Raw genomic sequence first — 18,751 nt, forward strand, 5'->3', positions numbered from 1 at the left:
TCTTGATCTCACTCGTCGTAGGCTGCCGCTTCGATCATCATAGCGCACGTTGCGTATCACACTTCATTCCGGTACGCCAGCTTAAACAACTCAACAACGTCCTATCGTGAAGCAAGTGGCATTGTCCATCGAAAATCACATTTGAACTAACTGAACAGGCGTTTGCCGAAATGGATCTCTCCCCTTTCTCTGTCACTTGAAAGCTGCTGTACGTCTTGATCACTTCTTGATGACCTGGAATCCAACCGTTCCGTCCTCTGTCGACATGGCATATACCACCGCCACACCTTCCACGAATGCCATGATAGGTTGCAAGATGAGCAGCGACACGGCATGCACCGGGATCTGCCAGGCCTGGTACCACTTGTATCCGTAGTCCAACTCTGAGAAGAACAATCCCGAGTAGTACAACCAGTAAAAGTTGCCAAAGCAGAAGCACGAAATGACGTACAGCCATCTCGGTGTGGGACCCGACCATTCCAGCAACAGCGAAAAGGGAATGTTGATGAGCGTGGCGACGAGACAGAAGATACCGGCGGTCCAGAGCTTGATGGCGATCTGAGGCAAGAGGAAGAGACCATTGATACCTCGGATACCCATGTACCATCGACGACGCTGCTTGATAAAGTCAGCCCAGCCTTCGGGCGATTGCTCGCGCACAACTCCGTGGATGCGACCCAGCGTGTAGCCTTTGGCCCAAGCGGCTTGCGAAAACTCAAAGTCTTCGGCCAACGAGCCAAAGTCCCACGTCACCCTGTTCTCGACGTCACCGTTGATCATCAAGAAGGAGCCGTGGACACCAAACACAGGACGCTTGATAATGTTGCCCTGCAAGGAGAATCGAGCCAACTCGTCACCGACACGAATGCAATCAGCGACGGCAAAGAACCAGTTCTTCCAGTAGGTCTCGCGCTTGCCGTTGTAGATGATGATACCTTGACCAATGTGACCCGTGTTGTAGCGGATAAAGTCGAAGCATCCACGAAGACTCTCGGCATCCATGGTCGATTCTTCGTCCATGTGCAGCACCCAGTCGTACGGAGTGAGGCCCATGGACGAACGGAAGTAGTCGAGGGCCTTGGCCTTGTGTTTGGCCTTGCCTTGTGGCGAGTTGTACGCCTTGGGAGTCATGACATTGTCCAGATCCGGGTACGAGTAGGGCTCGTCAGTGAGCACAATGGCACGCACAGCAGGATGGTACTTTTCGAGCTTCTTGAGGTGCAGGTGCGCGCGTCGTGTCGTCTCGGGGTTGGAACCTCGTGTAACACTGACGATGAAGAGACGGTGAATGTGCTCGCGCACAACGGGCTTCTTCTTGAGCTCCTCGGTGGTCCTGGTGATGTCAGGCGTGGCGTATCCGAGCGTTGTGATGATGCAGTACGGCAGCGCCAGCGCCCACAGCAGTCGCCAGACGGTCGAGAAGTCGGCAAAGCCATCCAAGATGTAGCTCGACCAGGGGTTGAACCACATCCAGATGAAACCGAGCGCAAGGATGATCGCCACCTGCACGGGTGCCATGAACGAAAGCGCCCTGAGCATCCATCGCGTCCGCATCGCCTGCTCGTCGTCCGAAATGTCGGCATCGAAGAGCGTCGAGTGCAGCTGATTCATCTGCAAGCCAACCTCCATGGGGTGCGAAGGAGGCGCAGGAGCTTCGACCATGGTCCTCCAGTGGAACATGACCCAGACGAAGTGCTTGGTCTTGCTCCACTTGTCCTTGATCCATCCGGGAGTAGCTCTAGCGACGGAAGGGGGGCCGAACACCACAGCTCGTACCGTGTTAACCGCCGATACCTTTAGCGTTGCATACGTGTCCTCGCGGATGATTGTCTTTGCGAACCAGTCGCTGAAGATCATGGCCCAATTGTCGAGCGTGTGAGCAATAAGCCAGGCAACCACGTAAGCGCTGAAGAACGTGATGAGCCAGGTACTCCACATGTTGCTCCAGAACGAGTAGCCGCGGTCACGGAAGTGAATCACGAGGTAGGGCATGATGCCGTAGATGATCGACATCTGGCACACGTAGAAACCGAGGGCAACACGACCAAGTGCCTTGAAAGCCCAGTTGCCGATAAGCCATTGGAGCACCACGCTCATCTCTAGCCAGTAGTAGAGCACACCAGCCAAGATCAGGTAGCTTGGCATTCGACCGCCCGTGAACCCGGTGATGTCATAGCCCAAGATGCCATCTCGGTCGGTGATGCTCTGCAGATTCTGGTCAATCTTGATGAAGATAGGGTTGTAGCAGTAAGCCGCGACGAAAAAGGCGGCGAGCGACAGCTCGGTAAGCAGGAACGCAATGCGCGACTTTTCGTTGAACTTCTTGATATAGCCGGAAGCTTTGAGATCGGCGGCGATGGCACCGACGGTGAAAGGAATGTTCTGATTGTACGTGTAGCCCTGGAAGACGAGAAGCAGAGCGTAGAGTACGAAGCGACGCGAGGGTTGCAGGTGCATGACGATCGGGAGCAACATGAGAACAGAGATCATACCCCACAGCTGCGGCACGATCGACCAGAGCATCGATGCATTGAGCAGCTGCTGCAGATAATCGCGATTGGTGGCAAGTCGCAGGAGACCGACGAGAATGTCACCGACGCTGGTCGAGATGTCCCAGTCCCTAGGGAATGGCGAAGGGTTGTCAAAGTTGACGCGGCACCATTGCGGGTAGCCAAGGTTGCCCGATTGCAACCAACCCTCTGCGATGACGGTCTGGTCAAACGCGTGCGTGCCACACTCGACCTTCTGGATCACCTCCCAGACGCCACCAACGATGAGAAGACGCAGGGAGCGTCGGATCAATGCTTCGGGAATTACGCTCCAGATGATAGGACGGCCGAGAGCCTTGTTACGAAAGTACGAGGTTGCGTTGAGACGGCCTGAAAGCATGTAGAAGAGTACCAAACCGATGGGACTTCGGAGAAGCCCGACAGGGGTACCGTTCTGAATGGTGCCGGGATGAGTCTGAACGAAGGTGTTGTCGATGAAGTGGCCGTTGAACACCATGATCATCGCGATACCACGGAGACCGTCGGCATAGTCGAGGTATCCGTTGGCTGCGGTCTTCGCAGGCTGGTCTGCTCGCGGCTTCTTTTCGTCTTTGACAACGCCGCTTCCAATTGCACCAGCCGAGTCCTTGGCCGCTTTGAACTCGGCCACGCTGGTGAGCTTCTCTTCGTTTGGCGTTGCTGTGGCAGTTCGATCGTAGAGGTCCGGCGTCTGTGTTGGAGAGTAGCCCAGCGCCGAGAGCTCGCCGCTTGGGGTCATGGTGCTCGCACCTACTCAAGACAAAAATCGCCGAGGATGTATCAAGAGACATGGTTAGACTAATATGTTCTTCAAGAGACTGGCAGAAGCAAAATATGGGCCTGAATACGTACGACTGGCATAGCTTGGGAACTGATTGTATGGCATGCGGCCAGCTGGTCGGATTTCGTCATCGTTTTCGCTCAAAGACGATCGTGGGTGGTCGCTGTCGCTCTCACTCCTTCGCTTCTCTTGATACCTCGCAGGTGACGACATGATGTGCAAGTCGGACGACCCGGTGCCGCAGAGAGCTTACGCAGTCGCTATACCTCTGCTGTACGAAAGTTAGATGACACGCAGACTCTTGACCGTTTGGGAATGAGACTTCGAGAAGGAAAGAAAGGACCCGTTGCTTGCAGACGCTTGCGCGTGCGCTTGATTTTGAGATGATGATGGGGAAGGGCGTTGAGGAGTCGTGAGTGGAGAAGGAAGGTGGAAGAGAGACGGGACGATGTACAGCGTACGACGACGAAGGGACCAGGAGCTGACGGTGATGCGGGTCCGAATAGGAGGCGGGCTGGGACCACCAAAGAAAAAAGTTCAGGCTGCTACCGACGATGCTTGTTTGCAGACAGGACCAACTGCACGCTGATCCTTAATAACAGCTGAACGATTGTCGGCAGCTCGCCTATCAGTTCAGTTCGGTAGCCAACGCTGCTGCTCGCACTATCTTCTGCAAACTCATACAAGAGTCGGCGAACCATCAAGCGGAAAAATTTGGCCTCGCGAAGCTAGCCAGGACGGCTTGACGATCCGCGGACGCAACCCACAGGTACGGACCGTGGCTCTAGAGACCGCCTTGCTGCCTAGCCACATACCGTAGAGGTTCTGAAGCCAGAGACCATCTTTGAAGTGCCGCAGGGTCGGCTACTGGAGAGGACGAGCACGGTACTCCAACGGCAGCTAAAAACAAAGTTTCACACCTTCGTCGAGGGACCCTGACCGCCTGGCGGCTTCGTCAGACGATGTAAACAACAGCGCGAGACAGGAAGGCAGCGGAGATCCGTCTTCAGGGTTCCGAAAAGTGGAGAAGAGAGCGGTGCGATGCAATGCCGTGGTGCAGTTCGCTGGGAGTTCCTGCATCGATCCTGAGGCACAGCCAAACGGCGGCTAGCCATCAAGATAAATCAATGTAAGAAACAAAAAAAGTTTTGAAAAAAAGAAAAAGGGTGGAACGACGAGGTCGAAGCGCAGCGCAGGCACCGTCCTGAGAAACAAGGGTTCACGAAGACGGATTTCGAGGGTTCCGAGCGCCAATTTCGGCACTATCGCCTACGCAAAGGATTCCTCAGTGATTGGTTGATTCCGCCTATTGGACTTGGCCGCAGCTATGTAATACTGCTTTAGACAGGGCTGGCTGGCTAAACTGACCAGGTATGGCCATCGGAATTCACCCTCGACCAACGACGCTGTGGCTTCCGCACACGAATTCATGGGCGCTGCCGCGGTGATCCGTGTAGCCATGAATAAATTATGAATTTGCCGCGAAATTGTTTTCAAGAAATTAGAAGAAGAAGAAAAAACAGGGGAAAAGTTTGTTCAAAAGATGTGTCGCGTATGCTTTGGCTCTTCGAGCACTCGCCAAAGTATCAACAACCTGGCAATGTCGGTTCCTGCCAGCTGCTGACTTTTCTCTCTTTGCCTGGTGCTGCTGCTTGGGCCTTCGGGTCTGTCGAAATACCTTCAAACAGGACCAGATGGCTTCGTCTCCCGATAAGCTATTGACGATCGCCCATGTGCAAGCGAGAGCACAATGTGTGCAGCGGCCGTTTGCGGGGCTTCACGACTCGTTATGTGTCCGCTGGTTCGCGTCCGGAGCTGGGAGTCGTCAGCCGAGCGTCGTGGCGAGACATTCAGTTCCATGCGAACATCGGCCAACGGCATGCTGACTCTTGCGAAGGCCGGAAAAGTTTCTTTCAGGCACAGGACAGGGATTGTTGAGACACTCCATCGGACAGGCTTATTTGCGTTGGAAAGTGTGGCTCGAAAGAGCTCATTCCTAGGGCTGACTCAGGATAATGGATCCTGTGGTGACATCTACAAGGCCTGGGCGGCCACGGATCAGCGTGGAAGTGAAGCCTGAAGTCGCTTTCATGCCGCACCGAGGAGACTGCGTCAGCTCAATTCCAAAATATCGAAGCCTCTGCACTCTTCGATGGATGAGGTCGAGGAGGTCAGAGAAAACGTTTGAGATAAATTTCAGATTAAAAGTTTCATACTGACGCGGCAGGGAAAATTTGCGCCTCTTCGGCTGGCGTGTTGAACCGGGGTGCAGACGGGTGCAGCTTCCCTAAAGTCGGCTTTGATGTTGTAGATGCTTTGCACTGATCGCGGCGTCGGTCAGCTTCGTCTAACCTTGAGTGACAATGCTCGGACGACGGCGACGAGAAATCTCGTTCCGAAAACCAAAAGAATCGACAGGGCCATGTGAGCGGGATTCGGGTTGCACAAAGCCCGACGCCGTTGTCAAGAAGGGAATAGCTTGATGAGGTCATGGACGGCCGTGTCGAGCGGAGCGCGGATTACCCGCTACTTTGATTCAGGAAGCGAACACGTCTCAGTCGATGCAGATCAGCATGCTGTCGCGCCGATCGACGAAGATCACTACTGAGGCCGTTCCGCTGAGCAGAGAATCTGATCGGGGCTTAATTCGGCTTTTCGGTGTTTTTGTTCGATTTCGTCTCCGTGCCGTAGGGACGCACGCGGCTTTGTTTTTTGGAATGTAGTGTCACTCCACGCGAGCGTTTGTACGGTGATGCTACCACAGCCTCCATGTGATGCGAGCGTCGCCCTTCTGCATGCAGAGAACTGTTGCGGTCTATTAGCATTTCGGATATCGGCATCGTCCAAAAGGCGTGCCATACTCAGCCACGAACACCGTCAAGGCGCCGAGAGTCGAAGGTCGACGGTTGTCACAGCGGCGTTTGCGTAAGAGCGGGACCCTATAGACGGTTGGATGCTTCGCTGTCTGGTATGGCTTACAGCCGATTGGTCGAGACAGCTTGATCATCTTGAAAAATTCGAGGGTGCCTCTTGCTCTGGTCGGCATTGTCGTGTGAATCAGTTTCGATGTCCGTTCTGTTTGCAACTGTGCATTGCCGGCTGCAGCTTGGAACCGTAAATCTGAGGAATTCAAACTCAGGCTGCGTTGGACCGTCGTCACCGCGCCTAATGCCCCGTGGTGATCAGCAAGGGAGATCGAAAATCAGCTGTCCTCTCGCTCTGCCATCGCTGCAAGCACTGATGGTGGGGTTTGCAGGCAAGTAGGTGTACTTGCCTCGTCAAATTTCCCACGAAACCCCTTTTGTGATCTCGCATGCGATAGGTCCGCGTTCGTCAAAAAAAAAAAACTTGGTGTCTAGGCGATTTTGCCAAGTGATCCACCTCGATCGACGGCACATGCTGAACGGAGAGAAAACCGGCACGATATTCACGCGACCTCGTCCATCGTCACCATCGCTTGCAAGTCAGAAGCTCGCGTACGAGCTTCGTGCAACTATCCGCGACGGAAGTCCGCGTCACGATCTCCTATGCGATTTCGTCAACATTCCTCTCGCTGCTCGAGTTGACAAGGTATTGGAAACCAAAAGCCACCAACAAACAACCACCTTTTGCTTACACCGTGAGAACAGTTCGACATTGGTACCAGGTATCACGCTTAGGACATGGACGCGTCCACGACTTTTAGGGTTCAGTTGGTGTAAAGTGCGACGGCGGCGGACGATCGCTGCTGCAAGCTGCAATCGACGGCATAAGCAGGCACAATGACAGGGAGGCTTTGCATTCACACTGTTGCGCCAAGACGCAGAGAAGAGGCGAGCCTGGGCAACCCCCCAGAGACGGTGACGATCGACGATGATTTGAGAACGCATCGGCTCGAGGTTTGTGCTTTCGTCGTTGGTGATAAGCGAGAGACAGCTGATCTGCAATGTGTCTCTTGTTCGATGATGCGAGAAAGTTGTGGTTGGTCTCAGGCACGAGAGCGGTGTGCTCGCGTTCATCTGATCCAAAGAATAAACGAGGGTGCTGGTGGGAGCGAAGGGGCATCCTCGGAAGTGCGCGGTCAAGCCAACAAATTGCGAAAAAGGTACGTCGCGTCAAGAAAAAAACTGCCTCGTTTACTGCGTCGCCCCCTAGACCGACGGCTCAAAGAGACGCAAATGCCTACGCGAGTCAGAAGATTGTTTGTGTCAAAGAGTGCCTCTTATTGTCCTCAGCTACTTTCGTTTATTGAATGCAGTGAAAGAAGCTCTTCCCACAGCTTCGATGACAGCAACCCATCTCTTGGCCCGAGCCGCTTCTATCAGGGCTCGTCATTCTGTCTGATGAGTAGAAGTGCGGCCCTGGCCATGTGAGCTTGTTCTTAGCCTTACCCACCCTGCATACCAGATCCGCTGGATGCTGCCCCTGGCCCAGCTCGGTCAACACATTGACATGCTCCAACAATGTAGCGTGGTTTGTGCTACAGCCTCTTTGTGATACCAAACACGATCAAAACAATCTCGGAATCGAGAAACGAAAACAACGAGGCGAAATCCTGGTCAAGGCTAGGACTCAGCTTCGAGATCCAATCAGCAGGAACATTGGTCTGCAGCCTAGTTTCGGGGGCTTCGATGAGGCCGCGTCCAAGTTCGAAACCCACTAGAGGCTGAACGGTGGTTGGTGGGCGTTACCTGCTTCACCTCACTTCGACCCACGCTCCACAGACATGGACGGTTTGACTTCCGCGTACGCAACGGCGTACGGCTTGGGAACGAGCGAGCAAGCGGTGAAGGTCGACCGGGGCGGTTCAAAGGAAAATCCGATTTTAATAAAAGCACAAATAGTTTAATTGAAATTCAGAGATGCACAGCTGGACGTCGGAGCTTTGCACCGGCTATCGAGGCGACCTCAGCTTGTGCGCTATTCTCGTCCTCCACGCTGCTTCCTTCAAGAAGAGGGTCTTCGCACACCTCTGCAATTTTTCACAATCGAGGACAATTAGGCTTCTTAGCCGTGCAGTGCAAAGAGGATCCTCCTCTGCCATTTGTACTGTGACGCTTGCTAGGCGTAGGTCTCGAGAGCCAAACTCTAGCTAGCCGGAGAATTATAGTTCACACGACCTCCTCACCGCTTGAGTGTGTCAAGCAAGAGACTGGCTAAAGTGGGCTGTCTGATGGAGTTCCGATGTCGGTCTGAGATGCGACATGACTGATTGCCGTTTGCCTCGCTTCGTACAACCAAGCATCTGGATCGACCGCATTTCGGCTCGTGTGAACTCTCCTGCAAGTGCGAAACGATGCGACACCCTTGTTTGTGCAGCCTGAGATCGTTTGACGTAGTGAGAGAGCCTTTTGGGCCTGTGTCACAAAAGCTGAACCCTTGCAGTGCGGTAGTAGCTGCGGTTCCTGCTTCCAGCTTTTTTAACCGTCCCTGCCAGTCCACTTGACCAGCACGGCTCTCTGCTTGAACACATCCTCTCCATCGTCCGTCCTCACCCTAACCTACTCTCTAACCCAATCTCCCGACCTTCTCCTCCTCGATATTCTTTCGAACCGCAGAGGACATCCACGAGGCACTCAAACACAGTCGACGAAGCAAGATACACAATGTCCAAGCCCGCCCCACCGGCCTGGCGAAGGCGATCCGAGCTGTTCGACAGCCCCACGTCAACCGCCAACGAATTTCCAAATGGCGTCGAGTCGCCATCACTCGGGACCAGCGACAACGAGGATGGCATGGCATACCTGCGTTCCATGAGCTACGTACACACCTCGGGTCGCTTCAGCTCGTATGCAACCCATCCCCACGATGACTCGCGAAGAGGATCCGATTCTCCCCAGGGCACTTTGGTCAACCATTCGGTGGCTCCCACCGACTACGCTACCTCGGACAATGAGTCGCACAAGGTCGGAAAGAGAAGGAGTCCTCTCAAGAACAGCAGCTCGTGGGAAGCCGAGCTCGGAGGCATGCCGCTGGAGATCAACCCAGATGCCATGCGCAAGATGAAGTACGGCCGATTGAGGTACATCGACGGCCTGCGCTTCTTTGCCGCCATCATCGTCCTCACTTCGACCGTAATCGGAAACCACACCCCGACTTGGGCGGTGGGCAAGAGCATTCTCTACCCTTTCAACTCGAACTTTGCTCTCACGCTCTTCTTGGCTCTTCAAGGTCGAGCACTGACGCTCCCTTGGCTCGTCAGCCGGAAGGATGCTATCTACAGCTTCAACGAGGCTGCTGCCAAGGCTAAGGCCGCCAAAGCTGCTAAAGCGGCCGCACCTGCCAAGACTCTGGACGAAAAGGCGGCGCCACCCGTGGCGCCCCCTTCCACCGGCTCGCGCAAGGAGATCAACAAAGCCGACTTCAAGCTGTACGGTATGGCCATGATCTCGCGTCCCTTCCGATTCTTGCTTCCCATCCTCTTCGTCACCGGCGTCCAGTATGGTATCTGCCGAGCCACTGGTCTCTACCCTCAAAATCCCAACTTCGAGACGTTGATCGGTCAGCGACCTGCATGGTGCTACGCCAACGGATCGCAGTGGATCATTACGGCTACCAACCTGTTCACTTCAGAGGACCGGCCCACTGAGCTGCGCAGCGAGGCGGGACCCATCTTCTACTTGCCATGGTTCTTCCAGAACAGCTACTACCTATATGGTCTGACCATGATCATCAGCATCTTGCAGCAAGACACCCGTGTGGCGTTCCTGCTCGTCTTGGGACTGCTCAACTGGTGCACGCTTTCGTACCTTGCACCCGCTCTGCTCGGGCTGCTGGTTGCCGAGCTCGATGTGTCTGGTCAGTTTGCTCGATTGCGCAAGAACCGTATGGCTAGCTGGGGTGTCCAGGGCTTGTGCGTGGTCCTGTTTGTTCTCTTCCTGATCGTTCCTCAGATTCGCGACCCCATCAACGAGGGCTTGAGCCATCTGCAGGTGATCCGACCGACCGATCAACATCGCAACGGAGCCAACATTTACTCTGTCGTCAAATTCACTGATGTCATCTGCTCGATGCTCTTGCTCGTCTTCCTCGAGCTTTCGCAATTTTCGCAGCGCACACTGGCAGTGGCTCCGTTTTCCATGATGGGTCGGCAGATTGGTGCTGCCATTGTTGCGGTACACGCCATCGTGCTTTGGTCCATCATGCCTAAGGTCTTCCCGATGACGTCGGACGATTCTGCCACTTCGGGCGCTGCTACCAACCTGGCAGGAATCTGGGCACTCACGCTCATCATCACGCTGGCGCTTTCGGGAATCTTCCGCGTGGTCATCGAGATTCCAAGTGAAGTGCTAGGCAGGGCTACGCTCATCTTTTTCTACGGTCAGGAGGACATCCAGCAGCTGTCTACGGTCTCGGAGCAGCACATGGAGAAGGCCAGACGTTCGGGATACCTGATGCCCATTCCAAGCCTGGGCAACCCGATGGCCAAGCTGGGGTTGACCAAGGTCCCTTGGTAAGGGACGATTTGATCACGTTGCCGTTAATGATTTCGCTGTCACCCAAAGTAATGCACGGACATTCATCTTCCACAGGCAGTGTTTGTGCGAACGATCTTTCCTGAAACAACTCCATTTTGAGCAGCGACTCTGCGCATCCAGTCAGGATATGGTCTGGAGGATTGCGGTCTCACGTGGAAAGGGGTCTCAAGATTGAGACTCACTGCTGGGAACTTGCAGCTCAGAGTGTCCGCTCCAATGTCAAAAGCACATTCGTGGTCAGCAACGAATACGGAGTTGTTGGAGCGGAGCAAGCATCAAGGCACTCGGGAAACGCAAAAGATGTAGAGTATGAGAGTGTCCGTAAAGAATGAAGAACAGTATCCGCCAGTGACTAAAAGTACTGGCATGAAGTGAGACCGTGGCCGAGACATGGTAGCAGCGAGCAATGAGACGCGGTGAGATACAACGCGGCCCCCTATACGTAGGCCAAGGCCGAGATGGCAGCGAGGGCAGTGACCGCCAACCCAGCGAACGAGACCTTGCGACCGCTCTCGCCCGCGCCGGAGCTTCCTCCGCTACCGCTACCTCTCAGACTCGAAGGCAAGCTGGAAGAGGCGGCGTTGGTAGCTGTAGCGCTCGCAGCAGTGGCCACGGAGACGGCCGACATGCTAGCCTGAGCGTTCTGTACGACAGGGAAGAGGTTGAGGGCGTCCTGGTTGGGGAAGGTTGCGTTGTTAGGGTCGAGGATGCGGAAGTCGCCGCCGACGCCGTTGGAGAGGATGTCGGTTTTGCGGAGAGCGTTGTACCACGTGACGCTTTCGAGGTTGGGGAGGGAGGATTTGACTTGGTCAGAAGTGAGGACTTGGAGCCAGGCGATTCGGTCTTCGATGCTGGCTCCCTGTGCGTGGGTGCCCGCTTCGGCGATGACGAAGGGGACGCTGCTGGAAGAGTACTTGTCGTGGAAGGGTTTGACGGTCTGGATGTAGTTTGATGCGGTAGCGAGGTTGTTGGAAGGCGGGTAGTAATCGACACCGATCATCTGAACGGTTGAGTTGAAGTTGTCGGGGAGATACTGTTCGTAGACTGTCAAGTTGGCAGCGTTGGGACAGTACCACATCTTGACGGCGGGAGCGATGCTCTTGCAAGCCGCGCTCACCTGCGCCCACGCCGTCTTGAACGCCGAAACGCCCATATCGTTTCCGGGAGCGTACTCGCCCGTAGTGACGTAGTAGTTAACCTCGTGGGCAAACCTCAACCTCACCTCGACACCGGCGTCGGTGAACTTCTTCATGACCTTGCACACCGCCTGCGCCTGCGAAGTGTCCGTCTGCGTGTACCCGCCCCACGACCCGACGGGCATGATCGACGCTTCCAGAATGGCCCCCGAGGCGTAGATGTCGGCGGCGTTGGCGAGCAGCTTGGCGCCGTTGTAGATGGTTCCGTAGTTGGTCTGGTCGTAGAAGCCGTAGGCGTACGACTGGCCTCGGCCGGCGAGGAGGCCGTTGATACCGACCATGGTCTGGACGTTGCCTCCGTCGGAGCCGACATCGGGGATGAATCCGATAGGGAGCCCGTTGAGGGTGAGCGGGTCGGGAACGTTGCGGGTTCGGAGCGACATGGCGAGATGGGGCATCTTGGGCGGCGATTCGAAAGCTTCGGAAGAAATCAGAATCGGGGTGGGAGTGAACTCGCTTGACGGGAGGTGGACGGATTTATGGATGATCCAGAGCTGACGTTGTGGAGCAATGCTAGGTAGAAAGAGGAGTCGGATGGAGGTCTGGTCGTGAGGATGAAGGAGCAAAGGCTTGTGGTGAAGGGAAGGCACGAGGAAGGGGAGGACAAAACGTAGAGGCGGCGGGATCGCAGGGAGGAATAAGTTAGGGTCCTTCTGCGGATCAACACACGAGAAGCAGGCACACGAGCGACTCGCAGCAACCGCAGGTAAAAGGCGGAGAAACCTCGCCTCGCACAAAGTCAAACGGTGATGCACAGATTCAGGGTTCAAGCACGGCCACCTGATGCCGAAACTTTGATCTCGTGGGCCACCACACTGCATTTCTCCGAACGGAGCATGGCACTGATAGACCTCAGCCACAAAGCTGGTCGGCAAGGACGGCTGGTAGGCAAAAGTGTGAGAAGTTGGTTCAGGTGCTTTTCCTTCGCGAGTGGTGACCCTGAATACCAAAAGAGGGCTTCAAGGTTTGAGTGAGACACATCGGTAGGCGATCAGAAACACAGAGAGCCCTGTCGCCTTCGCTTTTTAGAGACTTCTGCATTCACAAAGTATCGTGCTTTTTGTCGTCCTCGTTGCTTCTCTCCAACCTTGCGAGCATCAACTACAAGTCTCACACATACAATTGAGCTCGATATGCGAGCATCGTCGTCTCCGAAAGGGTATTGAGGATGAAGCGCGCCGATCAATCCGGAGGGTCTTGGCTTCGCTACGACGCTGCTGCCGACTGTGCAGCAAGGCGCTACTGACGGCAGTCGCAAGCACAGCCTTTTTTTATTCTTGTCAAAAAAGTCCGATATGCGAGAAAAAAGGGATGAGGATCGACTCTGCTTCTCTCTCCCCCTTTCAACAGAAATCGCGTTTCAGGCAACGCAAACCGGAAAAAAGGCGCCAGAGAAGTTTGAATTGTGCGTTGAGTTAAGCGAGGTCACGATTGCTTTTGGTGGAAACAAAAAGAGGAAGAGAATAAATAATGAAAGCTGGACTCAGACCATCGGCAGATCGAATCCGGCTTCTGGTAGAACTGCAGGACCGCAGATGTCGTTGAAAATCCCTGTGCGTCGGTGATCCGTGTAGACAGGCAGGCAAGGCACAAAGCAGAACACACGCAGAAGTTTGAGCGTATTGCAGCCCACCGCGGTGGAACCTCTTCGGATCGGCACCATTCACAGTCCCGTGGATCGCAGGCGACACTCAACTTCTGTGCCCAAAGCCAAGAGTGGGATTTACAGCGACATGCCAAAGGACAGACAAAGGCAGAGAGCACTGGAAAGACAAAAGCGGTTGTCGTGGGCATGCGTGTGCGGGCGGCCGCCGGCTGCTTACGGGCAAATTGAAACTGCTGATGGTCGGGGCTTGAATTCTTCTGTCGGTTCACCTGTATCTCACACGTCTGCTTTTCACCCGCTGTGAGATCGGGTCACGATCACCGATAGCCGCTCCTTCATCGGAGAAAGTGTTTGTTCAGTACTTTGGCCCATCACAGAAGCATGATCATCTCTCAGTCTCAATCTTCACAAGCAGAACCGCAGCCTTGTTGGGACAGATGTGAATGCGAAGGCAGGTTGCAAATAATTAAACCACGATGCTAAATCAGATTTGATTCCGAGGCCTCCTGTCCTCCTGTCCCTCACGCATCGAGCTCCATCGAGTCTTGTCGGCCACCGAACCTGGTCGAGCTCTCTTGCAACGGCTGCACAGCAGCGAGTGGCAGGCGCTCTCCCGTCCATCGTGTCGCTCCCACATCCTTGATGCCCACAAATCGCTGCTCGATCGGGTCGGCACCCAACACCTCGCGCATGAACTCCTCTTCGGGCTCCTGAATCAACGCGCCACGCACACGAATCACTGCATGGCGCGAGGAGATCGAGCTCATCGACGTCGAAATCGACGTCTGAGCAGACATGCACGACGACATGCCGCACAGCCCCAGCGACGAGTCGGCCTCCGACAGCTCCGCCGCACTCGAGCCCGTCTCCGAGTCGCTCAGCCCGAGCGTGCGGCTCGACAGCTCGCTCGGCATCGAGTGCAGTGACGAGCTGTCCGCCATCGCCGCCAACGATCCGGACGTCGACATGCCGTCCGTGAACTCGGGAAGCTGATCCATCTCCGAAGCCAACAGCCCACGCGACATGATCGTCCGTACACATGCCAGCGTTGGTAGCTCGACAATTTCTTCTATGCTAGCGCGTTGCTCGGGGTCTGAGCACAACAGCCTTTCGAGCACGCGCAGCATCGGTCCGCTGATCTCGCTGAGATCCACCTCCGACAGATCGTCGTGACGCAGCCTCTGCCACGAATCGCCGTTGTCCGGAAGCTCTACGTTGGCAGCTACCTCGAGCATGATGAGTCCTAAGCTAAACACGTCGGCCGCCTTGCCGTATTGGCCTTCAAAGATGACCTCCGGGGCCAGGTAGACGCGATCGCCTTCCCTCTCCAGTCCGTGATGACTCGGCCAAGCCTCAGCCACCTGGTCCAAGGCGTGCCCGTGCGGCTCGTCGTCCAGTCGGGCTCCCCTCAGCGTCGTCTCGGCATCCACCAGCGGCCAGCGCGTCGCCATGCCAAAGTCGCCAATCTTGAGCGTGCCGTGCTCCGTGATGAGCACGTTGGCTGGTTTCAGATCCAGGTGAAGGATCCCGTGATTGTGGATGTATGCGACTCCACTCGAGAGTTCTGCTAGCACCTTCCAGACACGCGGCTCATCCAGCGCACCTACTTGGTCCCCGTACTCGTCTAGGAAGAACGCGAGCGTGCCGAGCGGACACAGTTCGAGCTGAAGATGCAGATGACCCTGCTCCTCCCATGCGTCAAACAGCGACACGATGTTGGCATGCGGTTTGCCCGAAGTGGACAATGTGCGCAGAATATCCACCTCCTCGAGCCTTCGCAGACGGTCCCTCGGGCCCATGTACGCCTTCTTCATCCGCTTGACCGCATAGGCGTAACCAGTCGATTTCGAAACCGCCTTGAGGACCTCGCTGAATTCGCCTTGTCCGAGTGTCACCTCGATGGTGAAAGCCGTCTCAAGATGTCCGTGCCCGTTGCTTCTGAAGCGCACATCCGTTGTCGATTCGTGGCTGGTTCCGCCGAAGCTAGCTCCTGCCGTGGACTTCTGCGGCGTGTCTTGGCACGTCGAAGTTTCCTCTGAGAGTCGAGACTTGCGACGGTTCTGCATCAGCTCGAGCCGGTGCGCGCGCAGTTTGTGCGCGGTCTGGCGTCGCGAGGGCGAAGGCGTGGTCAGAATGTTCGCTGCTTCGAACCACTTGAGGTTTCGCCTCGGTGTCATTGGTTCGACATTGGCCTCGCCGGGCAGTAGGAAGGTCGTGGTGACCGGTGTGGCAGGCGGTGGCGCGTCGTGGCCACCCTCTTTGCTCGAGTCAGTGCCGTTCCTGGTATCACGGTTGAAGCTCGCGTTGCGGCTCATGGTGCGCTTGCCAAGACCAGAAGATCGCACGCGGAGAGCTTTGGGTGCACCAGCAGCCTTGCCGACATCGACGGATAGCATCTTGCGTGCAGGCGCAGGCGCAGCACTCGAGGTGGGCGTGTTGATGGAACGCTTGCCTCTCTGCAGTCGCTGCACATCCCGAATGCGACCAGATTGGATGCTCGGGCTATGCACCACATCGGAAAGGTTGCCTTCGTCCTCGGTGACGTCGTCGGTCACCAGCGTTGGCAGATCTCGGTTCGGAAACCTGCGACTGCGAGGGAGGTCGGAAAACGCCGAGGTATGTCGAGCAGACATGGCTGCTGGTGTGCTAGCGTTCGGGACGCCAAGGTGCATCAGATTCAAGGTAGGGCTGTTAATCTCCTCGGGAACGAATGGAGATCCTGTGATGATGTGGCCCACGTGGGATTCCATGGCGGGCGACTGAGCACCAAGCGGAGACGGGCCGAGAGTGGACGCGTTGACACCAGCTTGGCCTCGAAGCGCAGGATTGAACTTGGGGAACGGAACCAAGGGAGTCGAGGTGGCCTTCTTGACGGGCGTATCGGGCATAGCATTGCTTACACGGTCTGCGTTGGCGGAGGCATGCGCGGACGCGGCCGCAACAACCTCACGCAGACCAAGCGCTTGTCCGAAGTTGGGAGCCTTGGGAGGGAGTGGGAAAGCTTCAGATGCACCGTCAGCACCTTCCGAGTTCTCTCGGGCGCGATTTCGCTTGGAAACGAGACCCGTCGACATGAAAGCTGCGGCCAATGGCTTGACGCTTCTGAAGTTCTGCGGCGTGAGGTACTGGCTGGTGGGATCAATCGACTCGGAGGTGATTCTGCGTTCGTGGGCTCGTCGTGCCGGGCTCGCGGCGCTGAAGTTGCTGGTCCTCGACCGAACGCGAGGGATAGGATCTGGCGACGACTCAACGGAGCCATTGTCGCTCGAATTGGAGAATCGCGTCTCGTGCATCAAGGATGATCGCTCTTTGGGACCGAACTGGTGGAGGATGGCTCGGCTCGACGGTCGCGGGGCGGGTGAATCGCGATGGAAGCTAGTCTCGTGACGGCGGAGGGCATTTTGAGAGGGCGAGGGTAAATCCTCGAGCACTTTGCTGCCGATTGCCGAGGATGACAGCGGCGAGTCCTTCGCGGTTGAGGCCAAAAACGGACCGAACCTCTTCCTATTGCTCTTGACACTTTGGTCTCCATCGGCGAATGCGACACCACTGTCGTCGGCTGGCGTGTTGGAGGGATGCTCGCCAAAAAGGCGATGCGGAGTGGCAAACTGCGGCGTCTCTAGGTAAGCTGGCGTCGAAGAGCTACTTAGACCACGTGCGGATGCGCTCTTGCGCCGTGCCGGGGTTGACGTGAGGCCGAGAGCATGCGGCGGCGCGTAATCTGGCTTGGACACGCCGGAGCCTGCACGGCTGGATGACTTGGCGGCGGCCTCGATCTCGTCCCCAAAAAGCTTGGCGGTCGGAAATGAGCTCATGGAGAGATTCGCGGGCCTGCGCCTGTGGTCGCGCAGAGGGGTTGAATCGGCATCACGGTCCGCGGAGCGTATGATAGGACGTGGTTGAGTGGCGAACTCGAACAGGTTGGCCACGCCAGGCAGCTTATCGGCAAGACCAGCGGAGGCGCTGGCGCTGCGGGGAGTGAGGAATTCGGTGAGGGGCCGCTGGAGCGCGGCCGAGGAGGAGGCTCGTGTGCGGTTAGGAACGCGCTGTTGAGTCGAGGACATGGCGTGGACAGCAGAGTAGGAAGTGGTCTGCACTTCTTCGTCGAGGTCCATGTTGCCGCTGGTCGTGGAGCGTTGGCGGTCGGGAGTGGCGAGCTGGTGCATGGATGAACCGTTAGAGGAAGGCAGACGCGACCGTGGTGGACGAGCTCGCTGAGTCGCGCCGGACAAGGATTGAGATGAAACACTGGCGAGGGTATGGGTGCTGCGCGAAGAAGAGGGATTGCGACACAGCCGGTGTGTTGGGCGCGTACCCGGTTGAAGCATGGGCTCTCCGAGATCGAGATTGAATGCCGAAGCCGGATCCAAGAATTCAGGCTGCTCGCAGAGAGGGGATGGCGAAGCGGGTGCCTGTGCGTCGGCGTCGTCTTGGTCTTGGTCCGAGTCGATGTCCATCTCGACGTCGTTGAGTCTGCGATGTGAGTCTGAGGAGCCAAAGAGAGTGCGTGGACGAGGCCAGGTGTTGGTGGGGTCGTGGTCTTCGCGCGAGCCTGCGCGTAGCATGGGCTGCGAGGAGGGACCAGCGACGGAGTTGAGCTCGATGCCGGCAGAGACGGATGCAGAGCTTCCGTCGGATCCCGAGCCGTTGCTGATACCGCGGTGATGCCACATATCGTGGTCTGTGTTTGCGAGAGGAGCAGCGACATTCTCCGGTGGGCTTGCAAATGATGGAAGGTGCTGCAGGGGTACGGTCCTCTTGATGCTGCCAAAGGCAACGATCTGTTCGTCTTCTTGGGCGCTCATCTCCATGGCTGCACTTTCCTGTGTTGGCGAGAGTTTCGAGAGAGGTGCCAGCGAGGAGAAAGCATGTGAGCGGGGTATTGAAACCGGCTGCGGGCGCAAGTCGGTGGCCGGTGCCGAGGGAAGCTGGTCCATCCACGAGGCGAAAGGCGATTTGTGGAAGACAGGTGCGCCAAAGGTGGGAGGAGGCGTCATGCTCGAGTGAGTCTGTAGGTGCAGATCGATACCGTGGACCGATCGTGTCGGCTTGGTCGGCGAGATGAAGGAATCGTCGGTCCGATCCATCATTTCCAGTCAAGACTCGATCGGATGGTGAAGAGGGCCCTGCCCTGGCTGTGATCTGAACGGTCGCAAGAATGCCGGAGTACCGCGCACCGCCGA

The 18,751-nt window shown here is 56.3% G+C and overlaps 6 protein-coding genes across 6 annotated transcripts; 3 read left to right on the forward strand and 3 right to left on the reverse strand.

The window, feature by feature from the left end:
• Window positions 1-219: 219 nt before the first annotated feature.
• Window positions 220-3,267, reverse strand: PHSY_005713 (egghead-PC; the record flags this gene model as incomplete). Its single annotated transcript, XM_012336321.1, has 1 exon — window positions 220-3,267. The coding sequence occupies one exon, from the start codon at window positions 3,265-3,267 to the stop codon at window positions 220-222; it is 3,048 nt and encodes a 1,015-aa protein (XP_012191711.1).
• Window positions 3,268-3,520: 253 nt separating this feature from the next.
• On the forward strand, window positions 3,521-4,420 carry PHSY_005714 (hypothetical protein; the record flags this gene model as incomplete). Its single annotated transcript, XM_012336322.1, has 2 exons — window positions 3,521-3,590; window positions 4,269-4,420. The coding sequence occupies 2 exons, from the start codon at window positions 3,521-3,523 to the stop codon at window positions 4,418-4,420; spliced, it is 222 nt and encodes a 73-aa protein (XP_012191712.1).
• Window positions 4,421-5,098: 678 nt separating this feature from the next.
• PHSY_005715 (multidrug resistance-associated ABC transporter) lies at window positions 5,099-5,389 on the forward strand (the record flags this gene model as incomplete). The annotated part of the gene is made up of 1 exon (XM_012336323.1): window positions 5,099-5,389. One exon carries the CDS (start codon window positions 5,099-5,101, stop codon window positions 5,387-5,389), a length of 291 nt encoding a protein of 96 aa, XP_012191713.1.
• Window positions 5,390-6,127: 738 nt separating this feature from the next.
• On the reverse strand, window positions 6,128-6,355 carry PHSY_005716 (hypothetical protein; the record flags this gene model as incomplete). Its single annotated transcript, XM_012336324.1, has 1 exon — window positions 6,128-6,355. One exon carries the CDS (start codon window positions 6,353-6,355, stop codon window positions 6,128-6,130), a length of 228 nt encoding a protein of 75 aa, XP_012191714.1.
• Window positions 6,356-6,705: 350 nt separating this feature from the next.
• PHSY_005717 (CAMK/CAMKL/CHK1 protein kinase) lies at window positions 6,706-10,745 on the forward strand (the record flags this gene model as incomplete). The annotated part of the gene is made up of 2 exons (XM_012336325.1): window positions 6,706-6,879; window positions 8,739-10,745. 2 exons carry the CDS (start codon window positions 6,706-6,708, stop codon window positions 10,743-10,745), a joined length of 2,181 nt encoding a protein of 726 aa, XP_012191715.1.
• A 457-nt stretch (window positions 10,746-11,202) lies between these two features.
• Window positions 11,203-18,658, reverse strand: PHSY_005718 (likely protein kinase; the record flags this gene model as incomplete). The annotated part of the gene is made up of 2 exons (XM_012336326.1): window positions 11,203-12,901; window positions 14,130-18,658. 2 exons carry the CDS (start codon window positions 18,656-18,658, stop codon window positions 11,203-11,205), a joined length of 6,228 nt encoding a protein of 2,075 aa, XP_012191716.1.
• Between the last annotated feature and the right edge of the window lie 93 nt (window positions 18,659-18,751).

This window comes from Pseudozyma hubeiensis, assembly GCF_000403515.1.
Source record: "Pseudozyma hubeiensis SY62 DNA, scaffold: PHS52, whole genome shotgun sequence".
Lineage (NCBI taxonomy): Eukaryota > Fungi > Basidiomycota > Ustilaginomycetes > Ustilaginales > Ustilaginaceae > Pseudozyma > Pseudozyma hubeiensis.